At 41.6% G+C, this 15,910-nt stretch overlaps 1 protein-coding gene across 1 annotated transcript in view; it reads right to left on the bottom strand.

The window, feature by feature from the left end:
• Positions 1-15,910, bottom strand: part of CDH4 (cadherin 4, type 1, R-cadherin (retinal)) — a 429,513-nt gene that overhangs the window by 63,602 nt on the left and 350,001 nt on the right. Inside the window, exon 7 of the mRNA XM_009998741.1 lies at positions 12,125-12,297. Coding sequence (XP_009997043.1) covers positions 12,125-12,297 — 173 coding nt within the window. The remainder of the gene's footprint in view (positions 1-12,124; positions 12,298-15,910) is intronic.

Here is a 15,910-nt window from a genome sequence, read left to right on the forward strand (position 1 = left end):
AACTAGTGGAGAATATTATGACAAAGTGTTTTTTCATCAGAAGATGCTAAGAGTGAAACTGCTCCCAAGGAAGGGTGCTCAAAACATCTCTCTCTCTTGGAATTTATTTTTACATTGCAAAATAGTCCCTTTTAAAATGGCTTTAATGGTTTGGGATAACTTTGACAAAAATTGATCTTTTAAAATGTCAAACATCATTTTAGAAGACCAATATCAATATGACATTTTTGCAGCTAATAAAATTAAAATGTTGATTTTTTTTTTTTTTCAGTTCAGTTCCGTTGTTTTTTTTTTCTGATTGGTTAATGAGGATTTTGAAAATTCATTATTTTGTCCTGATCTGGGGGTAGGAAACTTCTGGGGGGCATTTCCTGCCTAATCAGGATCATCAACATAAATTGCTGATGCTTTCTGACATGGAAATAGATGAGATATTCTCCAGCTCTCTAGTTTGAGGGTTCATAGAAATGTTGCCATGGCCAAAGGAGCTGCAGGCTGTCAACCTACCCAACGATCCACCCAATGTTCTGCAGATTTCCCTGGTCTTCAAGCTTATTTACTAGCACTAGTGAAGCTTGCTGATAGAAAGTCAGTTTAGATACTGCTGGGTTGAAGTCACACAGTCACCAAGTGCCTCTCCAGCACAGGCTGATGGAAAGAGCCCCCACTTCCCATCCGTAGGGCAGATTTTCTGATAGTAAAGAGCACTGATAACCCTCTCAGATTGTCTCCTTATGCTCAAATATACATTCATTCAGACCACATCATGCTGCTGACTCACAAGCAAATGTCGTTCACTACCTTTTCTGTCAAACATCATGTCTTCTGATATCAAACATCAAGGGGAGAAAAACGCACATAATTTACAAATCTAATAACACATTCCCCATCATAGTCCTCTGCATTGCCTTGGCCAGAAAAAGATAGAATCAGCTAAGATGAAAGCATTTGCAGGGCTGAAGTTTAATGGCTAAAATAATTGCAGAAACATACACAGCACCAAAACAAACCACTTTCCAAATGAATAATGCGTGGAGTATCCTCTCATCTACTACTTCACTTCCCCCAGTGCAAGCTCCCCTGTGAGCAAAACATGTACAATCCATTGTAGGATGTTTCAGGCACTGCAGACCCTACAGCTGAGCCAGCTCCACTCTGTGCAAACAAATCACAGAGTTAAGAGAGGAGGATGCTGCTTTTACCTCTTGGAAATTCACTTTCTGAAGGTGAATATAATGCTTCCTAAGTAGGCATTTTATCTGGCATATGCTTGCTTGGGATGGTATCAAATCCTCCCTTTAGAAAAGCAGATCTCTACCAGAAAAGCTTTACCAATTCTACAGGTCAGTTGCGGTTGACTTACAAATCCTGCTCCCCATCCTCCAGCAACAGAAAACAGCCTGTCCAGTATAGCCTTGTTTGACCACCTGCCCAAACCTTTAACCATTAAAACCAGACTCTTCCTCATAAACTGAGATGAATTCCATGTTGGTATGAATGTGAAACTGCAGTCTATTTATTTCTCAGAGAGCTGCATAAATGAAGACTGGAAAGGCCAACTTATTGAATGTCTGGGTAATATGAGTCATCACCTTTTTATCCAATTAGTTCCTCTTCTAAATTTTAGCCATCAGATTTCAGGTCACTCAGTATGTGACCTGTTTACTTTATCTGAAAACTACATTTATTTTTCTAGAAAGGCATTTGGAACACAGAGCATTTTAAGTGCAAAAAAGCAAATAGCTTGAATAAAACATCATTGTACTGACACATACTCTACTTAATGAGGATTTCTTAACACTAAATTCCCATGATTTAAAAAAAAAAAAAAAAAGGAATAAAAGAACAATGAAATGAAAATATTTAGCCTAAGAATTAGGAGAAAAAATTATGAGGTTGCCATGACAAAAGAACAAACTCCCTCACTGCTCTGCTGTGCTGGCTCCTAGATGCTTTAACATGCAATTCTGGGAAAAATGGCACATATCTCCATCCTGCCTGTCTGTGACACCTTGCTGACCTCATCCAAGAGACTCTCCCAACATGTAGTGAATGGAGAATGTCCCAAACCTTGGTACCTGACAATGTGATTATTTATAGACAGTCTAGTAATGCTTGGAAGTGTCTAACAAGAACAATTGTTCTCTTCTTCAAAGAGCCACCCTCTGCCACTTTTCAGGATACTAGTTAGTACAGAACTCAAGAAATTCAACACTATTTGTGGCACAGAATAGCAAACTGCCACATTTTTTGTCCCTGTGCACACATTTCTGCCTTTTTAAAAAATTACATCACCAGCAACTCCATACTCCATGATCCTAGCAGTGTTCCAAGGCTCTGCTGAGACCTACCATAAAAACACTAGGTATTTCATAATTTCAAATATATTTTACAAAGCACATAATGGTCTCTCCATTGTTTACAACACTGACTTACCATTTCCAGAACACTTTCAGAATACAGGGCTCTGTAACTGGTCTTCTGACAGTTACATTCCTTTGTATTTACACTGTGTTTTCTTATACTGTGTTAAGAAAAGTAGCTACTGCAGATTGAAACCTCCTGTAACCTCATTCATGCTCAGACAAACACACGATGATCATATTTCAGTAAGAGATGTAGCCAAAGAAACTTACAGAAATGGGTTGGGTTATTAAAAAAAACCCCTACTACTAGGTTTAGGAAGACAGAGTTAAGAAAATCTCTCTTTTAAATGCTAACAACAGACAATGGTCTGTGGATAAATTAATTAGTGGAGACAGCTTGTGTTTAATTATTTCACTTGACCTGGTGCAGATTTAGACAATAATCCCTTTAGAGATGAGAAGGGGCTGTTGGAAAGTATGTGATGTACCAGAAGAAAAACTTTGAATCTACGTGAGCTGAGGAGGTAGTCTTCCACATAAAATTGGGATGATATACTCTTCTCCACTGTAAGACAAGCTCAAATGGAAAAAGAAATGCAGGTCCGATCCAGAGAGCTTATGCTAAGGACCTGGTGAGCTTCCCCTCCAATACTTAACTCTTTTCCCCCTGCACTATTCAGCTGGGATTTTACTATTGAATAATGTATAAACAAACCCACTGCAGTCAGAGGTGGGATTTCATGAGCAACTTGAAACAAGTGCAACCAGACTGTACCAGAACCCTCTGAACATACTAAAATATGTGTGAAGAAAGAAAAGGGTCTATAGACTACTAGTATATGTGGAATTTCTTACAGGAGAGGCTCTGAACATTGCCTCATTTTAAAAAAGAGAGCTGATTAGGTTGTGTATCAGTCCTATTCTGGCTCAGACTCTATAATCAGATCCAGTTAAACTCAAAGGTTTGTTTTCTGTGGGAAGGTCAACCCCAAATCATGTAGCTTTTCAATTTGGCAACATGTCTTCAATAGCTTGTCCAAATATGAATAAGAAGTCATTACAGTTTAGTATGTGAATCAGTACAATCTCCTCCAGAGGCCACTATATCTGAATGGTAGCAATACTTAAGGGAAGCCAGGTGTATAAAAAAGAGTCTAAGCCAAATGGAAAAAAATAATTAAAAAACCCCACAAATTGGGAGCTACGCTGGCAGGCAGTAAATAGCTCCATATGCACTGACTGAATGAGAGGAAACTGTTTCAGCCAAAGGTTAGGACTCATTCTTGGTGGAATCAGCTTCACGGGAGATGGAAACTGGCCACCAGTTCACTTCTCTACAGCATCTCTCTCTGCTCTGTTAAAGGACCCTTCTGTGCATGTCGTGAGAAGGGACACATGATGCACGGGGCATCAGGCTGCAAAACATCACAGAACGAGTAGACCAATAAAGGCAGCACCAGTGCTCTGTTTGATCCTCTTTATTAAAAACATAATTTGATGGAGAATGAAATGCCCTCAGAGAGGAGCAAGGCCAGGACAAATGCAAGCTGGGTGAGGCAGATCACCTTGTTGGGTAATTACTGCAGAGAAGCACTGTGGTGCTGAGGTGGGCTCCTCATCAGCTCCTCTGATCGCTGCATTTGACTGGAGCCTGGGTATTGGCAGCCTCACCAGGAGAGTTGAATTCTCCTCAGCAACTGGACTGCAAATGATTTACACTTCTGAAGAGCATCAGCATGGCCACAAAATCCTGGGTACTTCCTCATCCTTCACAAACAGCTCTGACACTCCTTCACAGGGCAAGAGGAGTGGCAAGGAAGACACGGTGTGTCTCAGTCATGATATGGCATCTCAGCAATGCCAACAGCAAGGCAAAGAATTACTGAAAACAAGTTCAAAATTAGCAGTAAAAAAATTGTAGAACTGCTTATCCTGCCATTGTTGTCCATGGTTTTCTGAATCCTAAAGAGTTTGTGTTTCATAGACTGAAATAACAGGAAGAGGGTGATAAGGCTTCATGGAAACTATCAGGTTGAGCAGCTTGCTTAACCAAACAGGATCTGCTCTACCGTGTTGTTCCTGAGCACTCAAAGTGCCCCTTCCTCAAAAGCAGAGGCGTCAGGGATTAAAAGTCACATATTTATCAAGGATTAGCAATGCAGGTGGCCAATAAGCATGCTATGCCTGTCCAGACGGTATGATTAAATACGTGTCTGCTTCCTATCTTCTTCCTAGTGTTTCTCTATGCTTGTCAATATTACTAACTTCCTAATCCTCCAGTGATGAGAAGGCCATTAGTGTCTAATCACAGGGAAGATAACGAGTGAATGTGTGTGGATGGAACCACAGCTAAACTGAGCTCACACAGACTCACATTCAAACAGTGCCAACAGATCATCACAATTTGTATAACCAGTTGGTCTTCAGCTTGTTACATGTGTGTCCTGACCATCTTGTTGGTGAACTTTTTTGGGTGGTAAACACCATGGCTGTTTTCCCGCCTACTCATTGGACTCCCACAGTTCCCAAGCTATTTTTTTTGAAAGTTCTTTTGTTCTTTAAAAGTTTTTCCTATAATATCTAAATACTCCTTTCTTCAAGTGACACACATACTCATGTCATTGTCTTCCAAGATGCATGGCTCAGAGCCCTTCCTCAGTATAATATTCTACCTGACTATCAGGTTTTTATCAAGGAACGAGAATTCAAAAACCTTTTCCATATACACATGCTCTAAAACCTCCTTTTTAGTGAGTTAAAGCAATCATACAGAAGATCAAAAGGTACAGATGATTGTAGCAAAACACCCACCAGAAGAAGACACAGGCACTGCTGTTCGAGAAAAGCAAATGGGGAGTGATATTCTTTCCGGGTACTGTAACAAGGCTTCAGAACCACTGACATAATTCCCTTCTTAATTAAAGCAAACCATGTTTTTTTCTATGATGGTGCTTCTCTCTCATCTTCCCATCCTGCAGCAAGGGCTACTGAGGAACCCATTAAGCAAGGCTGGACCAACAGTCCCCATCTGCTAACTTCTGGTATCTCAAATTACTACAAGTTGCCCTCCATTGGGTGCACTACTATTTCCAAAGGCACTAAATGGGGTTAATACAATCAGCCTTCTTCACTGATGAGTGCTAGTGCTCCTCACCATAATTTGCTGAAAAAAGGTCATTCTTGTCTGTAATGAGAAAATGAAATGCATGCTGGAATGATGGAGCGAGCGCAGATCAGTCCTACGTACAATGTAGAAACATAAACCAGGATCAAGCATAAATCTACTCACTAAATTCAGCTTATAGCTAATCAGCTCTTCCTTTGACAGGATATGCTGCTGTGGAAATGGGATAATTTTATAACTGAATAATTTAACTAGTTTTATCTTTATGTAATGATTTCAGGCGTATTAGTATATAAAGCTTCAGTATTTACATTTTTGTTACATAGACCTGAAAAACTAAAAGGTATCAGGAGTAACACAGTGTTCAGTGATAAATGACAGTTATAGAGTGGTTCTCATCCCCTAGAATGACTTTGTGCTCCACAAATCCCTGCGATGGTGTGTTGCAGCTGGGCAGACAGAGCCTGCTGTGTGAGAGGGCTGGGGAGAACTCAATAGCAAAGGGAAACTCTGTCAGAAACATTAAAGCCAAAGCTAGAAGGGACAAGTAAAACACAGAGTCTGACCTGCTGTACAGGGGATGCTCTTGTATTTTACCTACCCTGTTAGAATTCCAGCAGTTTATGTGTGGCTTGAAGAGATGTTCAACAAAGACCTCCAATCATTATTCGAATGATGTGAGAAGTGGAAAAGCCACTTTCCCTTGGAAGTCTGTTACACTCCATCATCAGTCACTGGAAAATATTTTGAGAGCCTGCAAGTCTGGAAGTTAAATATAGGGGCTTGTGGTCCAAATCCATAGAAATGGATGTGCCTCACTGGCAAAATAATTGCTAATCTCTCACTCTTGTTCTCCTCCTGTGAGTTCAGCTGTGGATGTATTTTTCTGCACGTTTTAATGCAGTGATGTTGGAAGTTCACCTCTAAAAGCAAGATACTTGCAGCTCAGTAGAATCAAACAACCTTGTTTTAGTTCTCAAGAAAAAAATAATGGTGAGAACATGAAAACCAGAATCCCTCTCACTTTACAGAACTCTGTAATAGACACAAACAGCAAATACTCTCCATGCTAGATTGTGCCTGTCAGAAGGCAACATCCTCTTACCTATCTTACATTAGTCCTCACTCATCCTTGGAGAAGGCTAATTGGGGTGAGGAAAATGGGAAACAGAAACACTTAGGATGCAGTCAAGCCATCTAGATGTCACTTTCCCTCTTTTTATTTTGTCAGTACACATACATGACTGATAATCTGCACACAGTAACTCATGTATCACTTGTATCACGTATTGATCCTCCAGCCTCACGTTGCAGCAGATGTTCCTCCAGCCTGCTCAGAGCAGGAGCTGCAGCTTTGCCGAACATCACACTGAAATGCAGTGAGGGGAAAAATTAATACAGGTGACCACAATTTAGAACAGAATAAAATCCTTTTGTTGTATCCTCAGGGTGGAAAAAAGATTGAAAGCTGCTGGACTCTCCTGTCGGTGGAAAATGTCCTAGCACAGAAAGCAAGTATCAGCTCACTGGAAGAGCCAGATCCAGACAAAACCACTGTACTTGGGTAATTTCAAATTAGTGGTTTGCTATCCAAAGGACTATTTCCCAAAGGATGAACTATAGCAGTGGCTATGCTAATGACTTAACTAATTCCTATCACCAGCGCGATGCCTTGTTGACTGCTGGCCAATATTTGAAATGAAGTAACAAAGTTTTGAAAAGCTACTGCAGTGACCTGGATCCCAAATAGTTACCACAGATGGTAAAAAACAATCCCCGCTTAGTTTTTGGAGGGACAGAGTACTGCTTTTTTTTTAAACATAGCATTTCAAATTTCTGCTCCATCAGAAATGTCTAGTTGCACCAAAACCTGAGTGTTGGAAAAGAAATCAACTGTCTCTGCCAATAAGAAGAACTTTTCCTCTTCCCACAAAAATCCTGCCATTTCATTCATAAATAAAATAAGCCGCTAACTCAGTTGTTGGCAGGCTCTGCCTTTTATCTTTCACTCACTTGAGAAAGACTAGCAACATCACGTTTCCAGAAAGCCAACTGCAGTAATCATAGAATAGGACTTCATGTATTTTTAAAAGCACTTGCAGCAGCAGAGCTCCAATCACTTTTAAAAAGAAATACAAACATACCAAAACTCAGAGCTCCTGACTTGCTTCATTTCTTCAACACGAGATGAATGTGCCAGGAAGGGACTCCTTTCTAAAGGAGATCTCAAAAAGTTAGCAACATTACACTACAAGCACCACAGAGCCAAAATACTTATTATCTCAAATAAGCCTGGATGACATTTGAGACATCTCGACATTTATTGGCCTGCCAGCAGAGTGTGGGATCAACCAGCTCCTTTGCTCTTGTTTCTTTTTTTTTTTTTTCCCCTTCCGCTCGCTCAAAGTCCGTGTTCATAAAATATTTAGCAGAAGCTCTTCAGAGGATGATACTGCCTATACTACAGCCCCAGTGCAGGTTTACTGTGCTACTGAGACAGATATTCTGCCACTAGAGAAATCAAAAAGAGCTGATGGAGCTGAATTACTGCACCAGGAGGTCACAGTCAGACTGACAGTCTGGGCTCGATCCTCGACTGGAATGCCAGCGTGAGCAGCAGTGGATTAAATGAGCAAACACAACAGAGCTGGTCCATTTGCATGGTTATAAGGAGAAATGTTACTTTTCAGAATAGAAAACAGAATTACAAATGTTCTGCCTGTTTCCAAGCCCCAGCTGGGGACAGCTGACCTTTTTTAACTTCTTTTTATTTTCTACTCAGTGAAAAAAAATAGAGCAATGAAATCTGGAATTCAGACACACTGCTAAATTAAGCTGTTTGGTAGCAACTCCTGGTAGTACCACCCATTTCTGCAGCAGCTTGCTATAGATCAGATAATATACCATGGTCCCCTTCTATCTCTGTTACAACCTGTCCATCTTTAATGTCCATAGACTTCCCTAATAATGTATCCATTTTGTGCTCCTACCACTATTTGATCTTTCCCTCCTAGTTTCATAAAAAATACAGATTTCCTACATTTCCCTGACATTTTCCTACATTAGAGCAAGTATCTGCTTTTAACCTTTACACCTAAGCCTGGCTGGCTGAATGTACCTTTGAACCTCTGGCGCACTCTAAATCCCTATTGTTTTCCCTATTAGTTCAAGGAATAGATGCTCCTTTGTTACACACCTTTGGCATTTCTCACCCTTAAGAATCCAAGAGCTTAAATCAGGCTGTTGCTAAACTGTCCTCCTTTAATAATTTTTATGAAGTGCAGTCCAATTATCTTTATCTTCCTTGGGGATCCATTCAATTAAGCGCAGCCGTAATGAGTGAATGGACACAGAGCATTGTAACCATATTTACATCCAGATTAATGGGAACCAGGTAAGATAACTTTAAAGCCATCAATATTTTAATACCTTTGCTTTTCATTTTGCTATCTTCCGTGTCAGACACATTTAGAGAGACCAGCTCAATTTGAGAGGCTGAGTTTTTAATTTCCTCCTTGGTTTGTGGAAATGAGGTTTTTACGAACAGCAGCAAACTACATGAATTTGTCTTAAAATAGGTTTCTTCCAGGTTAATCAAAACAATTCTCATGACACAAAACAAGTGGGAACACTTTGTCCAGTTTCTTGGACATTTCATGAATTGAAGGTAATGTAAGAAACCAGTAACGGATCAATATTTAAGTGAAAATGCTGGGAGCACTGGAAAATCTCATTTTGTGGCCACACAACAGAAACACTGAGCTAGCAACATGAGTTCTGGAGTGATGATTCTCCTCTCTGAAAGACAAATGCTGGATCTGGAACACAGACCTGTCTTTTTGATACAGAACAGCTTTGACAGTTATTTTTGCACCTGCTTTCAGGCGCGTTTGCGTTGCAGAAACAAGGTAGAAGGGTCCAAGGGAGACTGAAAGCCTGGTTCTGTTCAACACAGCTTAACATAATAGTGTCATAGGCACTGAAAAATGTGTCAATAAGCATTTGGAGAAATAACTGGTATCCAGGGAATTTATCTTGGTTGTAGCAGTTTCAGCTGAATAGGTCAGATTTGTTAACATTTTAATTTACACAAATCTGCATTCCAAATACTGCTCTTCGGCTCCTTTTCCTAACAACAAGAAAATGTCACCAGCAAAACCAAATTTACTCCTCTAATAGCTTTCTCAAAATTTCAGGAAAACCAAACAAAAACAAACAAACAAAAAATCCAAACCTGTGGTACAGTTATGGGAGTTTTTAAACATATTCTTCAATTTAGAATTAATTTAAATTAATTTTAAGTAAAAAACCCAAAAACTTTTGCAAATTCTAGATGTAATCCTGGAATGCAGCAGAGAGTGTTGGGAATAACCATGTCCCGTAGCTTCAGGGCAGCCCCAGGATTGTGCCCAGAGCTGGTTGCTCTGCCTTGATCCAAGCATCCCTTGCCCAACCTGGTACTCAGCTTGGGACACTCAACAGCATATTTTCACACAGAAGATGCCAGCTTACCTTGATTTCCCAGACCCAGTGCAACAGGAAACTAACACGAAGCACATGAGATACATTTAAAAACAGAGAAGTGTTCTGCCTGATCAGTTCCCCCTAATTATCACCTGCCTCTTTTTTCAGCTGATTTGTTGAGATTCAAACCTCTCTCCCACCAAGCTGTCCCAATCTATACCTCTGAAATGAATATAAGCAGATGACCTTTCTTTACCCTTAAAGCCCTACATTAAAATGCTGTCCTCCACTGATGTCAAGGGGGCAGTAACAGTTCTGTCATTTCCATAAAATCAGCATTTTCCTGCCAGAATTCCCATCTTTCCTCTGAGCACTGTGCCACTGTCCCCTTGAGGGCTGCCAGCAATCTCTACAGCACTTGCTTCCCTTTGACAGCAAACACGCTGCAGGCTTCTACATTGCCCAGGATAATCTACCTGTTTAAGATTCAGCTAACTTTTCAGTTCTCTAAATAAAAAGAGCAGGGAAAGGTCAAATCTGCCCTAGGTTATGCCATGTCAGGTGGGAAGGAGCAGGCTCTGGTGCTCCTCCTGCTCCCCTAGCTCTGCTTCTCATCTTCACATCTGGAAAGCTCTTTGCTCACCCAACTTTCTCCTTGGAAATCTGTTTCACAGAGCATCTACCTCTGGGTTGACTCGCCCTGAAACTGTGCCTTGGGCAAGCCCCAAACCTACACTGTTCCCAGCCAGTTCCCCAGCCCCTGTGCCAGTCCTGCTGGCTACCCTGGGGTGCTCTGCTTGCTGCTGAGCTGCTGGCAATGCTTTCATCTGCCCTCAGCCCAGCTCCACAGCTGCAGTTGGGATTCCTCCCAAAGCCACCACGCAGCTGCAAAGCAAAAAAGCGGCCCTGGGCATGCCAATGAAATGGGCACAAAAGCTGGCAGAGTGCTCTGCAGCAGGGCCAGGGAAGTGCCACCAGGGCTGACGAGTAAGGGAAAAAAAATATGTCTGAGGTGCTGAAAGTTTTTAAGCCTCTGAGTTTGGAGTCCCAGGCAGGAAACCTCTGCACCAGCCTGGGTGTGAGGCCTCCTGCCACCCTGTCCCTGTCATTGGTCATGGGGGAAGAAAAGAGGAAAGCATAGAAAGGAAAAACGAAATCAGTTTCTGGTGCCTTCTCTCCAAAGTGCAGCACATTGGGCTCTCTCAAAATGGACTTCACTGAACTCGTTATCTGGGGACTGCCTGAACTTAAACTTTTGAGCCTAAGACTATCAAAGTCCTTACTTTTGTATTTGCTGCATAGGTGTAGTACCTATGGCTGGTTGCTGAATGAACAAATCATTCTTCCCATTCCTCAGTTGATCAAGATCTCCTAATTGCATAGGACAGGTGACACTCCACTAACTGCACAGTTCAATGAGAAAAAAACCCTCTCCCTTCATCCCCATCCCCTCCTTCCCAGGTCACTCCAATCCACCACACTGATTTTTGTTTAAAGCATGAGGTGTAACTGCTTCCTTCTTGAGCTACACTCACAACTAGAGAAGGCAGAGCTCTGAGAATCACACTATGTAGCTTACATGGGTAAAGTATATTTTTGTCAGTAAAAATAGAACTTTTTTCTGCATTTGGAAAAGCTGCATACTATAAAATGCCCAGAAGAAAAGGCATTAAAGGCAAAACCAAAACCACTGGAAGACATTTTCCTAGTTTGAAAATGACTCAAGGATGCCATCATGAAACATGCAAAGTGTGCAGAGCACGGGCTGTGTAACTGCTTCCGAAGGTCCCATGCACAGAACTACACAAGACAGGCCTAAAATGGGCTATAGATGGCTGGCATTTATTTGTTCCCCAAAAGAAGGTGGACAAATGCCAATTTATTCATCCCCCTGCTCCTCCTGGAGTATTTTCCATATCTTTGAGTTGTACAAATTTACACAAGGAAAATATCAGCTTCACGGGTTTGAAGCTTCTCCTGGGGTTTCATCGACTGATATGGATTAAGACAAAAATACCACATTTAAACCACAATGCCCCAGAAGCGAAGACCACCATCTCCACACAGCAACACAAAACTTTTAGAGGCTTTGTATTCGAGACCAGACCTGGGCTTTGCAAGTCAGCAACCCTCAATGACGGAGAACCTGGTATGATGGCTTTAAACTCACCTCTCTGTCAAGTCCAGCAGCCACAGTGACAATGTCTCCTGTCTCGCTGTTAATAGTGAACATATTTTGTGATGGGCTCTGCGGGGTCTGAGTCACAATTCGGTATCTCACCATCCCATTTGCTGTGGTACCATCATCTGCATCATTTGCCGTCACTGTCATCACGTAGGTACCTTGGAAAAAAAGAAGACAAAACATCAAGACTCTCATTGCAGAGCAGATTGCAGTCCCACTGACTTGGGGTCATATATTTGACTCCGAAATGCTACAGTGTAGACATCCCATTTCAATCCAGCCAGATAGAAAAAGCAAGGATTATGAAAATAGCAACACTGCTGAGACTAGATGATCTGTAAGATACTGATTACACATAACTGGTATAGAGTAAGAAGTCATATAAGGATATCTATGATTAACTTATAATTCTTTCAGTGATTGTAAGTTTTAGGGCAGCATTTTTTGTCCTGTGATTTCATACGGATTCTCACAGGAGATTTTTTTCCATCCAATCACTGCATTCACATGGATTCAAAAGGAGAGTTTAATACTGGAAACCCCATCAGACTTCTCAGCAGCTTCAGAAGGACCCCATCAACATCCCCAAACCCACTGCAACAAGCAACTGCCCGCTGCCTCCAATTCTTGGGGAAACATCCACCTTTCCAGACACTTCTAGAGAAAAAAAACCCCACATTTCTGAAGAGCAAATGGAACAGCTGCTGCCCAGCAGGACAGAAAAATCAATGATTTGGTACGTGTGGCCAGCAATATATTGAATCATTGGCTTGTTCTTGCTAATCATCAGTGTCTTTGTTTGCCTTGCAAAAAAAATCCCTGCTTTCTAGATACTGTTGGGAGCACACTGATGCACTGACAGGCTCATTATCACTGGAGTTTGGCAGCAGGGTGTTTTGCTAAAGTGGGAAATTATCATTATGAGGGTAAAAGATGTTACTTGATTGGATGGACTCCTGCAGCTGCATGGTCCTGTGACCCCCCAGACCTCATAGGGCCCAGCTTTATGCTTGTTATATTGGTAGGAGAGAATGACTAAAAGGGCAGACACATACTGCTTTCAAAAAGCAATCTGCAACAGTGGTTGCATCTAATGAAGAGACCTGAAAGGAGGAGTGGGAGGTAAAGAGAGACAGTGAAACCAGACATAACCTCATTTAATGGCCACCAAAACCCAACAGCATCAATGGGAAGATGGAAGGCACTGCCTGACCACTGCTTGTTATGGGTACTCTGAACAGCATGAACCAAGCCTGCCATGCTGGAGGAGATGCAACAAGAACCTGAGCTGATTCAAGGTGGAGCCATGTGTTGCTTTACAAAAAGCTGAGTTTGTTCTGCCCAGTTGGTTAGATGTGAGCCCCTGGCAAACTCCAGGACACATGGCTACACCAGCACTGCATCATGTCTCATCTAATAGGCCCATATCCCCAGCTTGACCACAAAGCTACCAAGCTTCCAGCTTGGAGAAAGAAGAGCTAGAGAGTTTGCAAGAGAGTTTAAAAACATACCCCATGATCTAAAAGGACAGATCTACCAACGGCTTCAGCATGTCCAAAATCTTGTACCCTAGCCAAGCGTTTTTAAGCCCTTTGGCACATAGGAATCCCCCAAGAATTTTCCCCAACTTTCGGAAAATAACATTTCTCATTATTAGCATGAAGTAGCCTCTCAAGTTTGTATTTTTGCACTGTGGAAAGCGCTTTGCTGATCTTCTTCCATCTGGCTTAATCAAGCTCTTTTTGTTCTCTGTGGTGATACATACCCTGTGAGTTTTCTTAGTTCAATAAGAATTATAGATTAAAAAATAAATGAATGTGTAAAGCAAATTCTAATGATGAACACATTCCTATCTTTCTGCATTAATCCTGATTCACATTTGTGAAATGAAAACAAACTATTCAACAACTGTAGCATTTTTCTGATCAATAAACTTCAGCATAGGGAAGGAACACTGAATTGAAGCAAGGCTGTGTGAGCAATGAATTTTCTCTTTTCTCTTCAAGCATTCTTTTTTTGCTCTTTTGCAAAACCAGTTACCATGAGACAACAGATACAAATAAAGAAGCCAACCCTTAGATAAGTACAGGGGAAATGTACAGGAGAAATTTAAATAGGAAATATGCTGAATGAGATGTCTGATTCAGAATTTATGTTATCTTAATGCATTCTATACTGAAAATATCTCTGAACAGAACGTCAAAACCTAGGGGTAATGAAAACAGAACTGGAAGAAGAAAAGATTCTATTTTAGGACACATGCAGTCTTAGGACATACTAAAAAACAAAAAAAGGTGGTATTTCATTATTCACTTCTAGTGCAAGAAACAACTCAGAAAGAAAAGTTATTTGGGCTACTAAGTTCAGGTCCCTCTTCATCTAGGATCTCTTAGACTTCACTGTTGTTTCCAATATGAACCAGGGTGTGCGGGAGATGGGGCGTCCCCAGCTTGGCAGAGGAACCGTGTGCTGTGGTGGGCAAAGGCTGAGCTGACAGCAGCCATACTGGGGATGGAGTGTATAGTAGGTCTCCGTCACTCTTTTCCCCCCCTTTTTGCTTCTTTCCTGCAGTGCAGCATTGGACTGAGCACATCTGCTCTAGAAAAAAGCACTACTTCAACAGCATTTGACCTACTTCCCCATAAAGAGAGATGGGACTGGACAAATGTCTCTGAAGTCATGAACTGAGCACCAGGGAGCTGCATTTCAGGAAGCAGTCTGCTCCTTATCTCATATCTTTAATTTTGATTATGAAACCCAACCACAGAGAAAATAAAGAGAGGAATTTGGCATTAATTACTGCCTTGTAACTTAATAAAGCATCCTCTGCAAAGGGCCCAGTGTGGCTGCAGCACTTTGCAGCGCATGATGGAACTGCAGCAGCTGCTTCCTTCCCTGACTCTCCGCTGCTCCCTGGGGCTGCTTGTCTGACCACAGTCTGCTGTAAACCGGCTGCAAATTTCTTCTTCCTCTCTGCAGTCTGGATAGTGGCTGCTCTGTCTGCTCCCATTCCTACACACATACATTCCCCACCTGGCAATGGTGACCAAAGACTAGGAGCGTGACGGCACCTCCTGTTACCCACGCTGAGGGTCCTGCTCCTTTGGACTGCTCCCAAGGGACCATCTGGTCTAACCTCCATCACCATCTACATTTCACTCAGTTTTCTGTACATTTAGTCTGTCTTTAAGCAAGACGTAGTGTCTAGATACCTGTATGCTGCAGTGAATGGCATAAACATACCTGTGCACAAAAATATTCCTTAGAGTGATCTGGATACACCAGATCTGGCACCAGTTACTACAGACCAGAAACGCTGGGAAAACTCCTTCAAGTCAAACTAGAGACCCTCACACTGTACTTCCCCTTTTTTGGGTCAGACCCTGTCAGTGGTGATGGAGCTACAAGACAGGTGTATAAATCAGGCAAGAGGGACTTTATGCTTTCAGTGTGTGAAATAAGCATTAGCTTAATTTTTCTGCTCTGAAGGTCTTGCTCTCAAGCCCAGTGACAACATTAAATGAATGCATGAAATGCCAGAATTCAGGAATTTGCCCCAGCCTGCACAGTGTATCACTATGAGTACCCAGTCCAGATGGTGTTTAATGTAACTGAATTAAACTACACACCTGGCTACATACCAACTCAGGTAGATAACCTGTTGAATGAAAAACATTTCTCATCAAATCAGGCATAGGATATGTTAAATAAAATACCTAACCTAGTACATCATGTCAATACTAAATCAAATTTGTTGAATGTTGAACAGCT

Source organism: Chaetura pelagica, unplaced genomic scaffold (assembly GCF_000747805.2).
Source record: "Chaetura pelagica isolate M959 unplaced genomic scaffold, ChaPel_1.0 scaffold275, whole genome shotgun sequence".
Lineage (NCBI taxonomy): Eukaryota > Metazoa > Chordata > Aves > Apodiformes > Apodidae > Chaetura > Chaetura pelagica.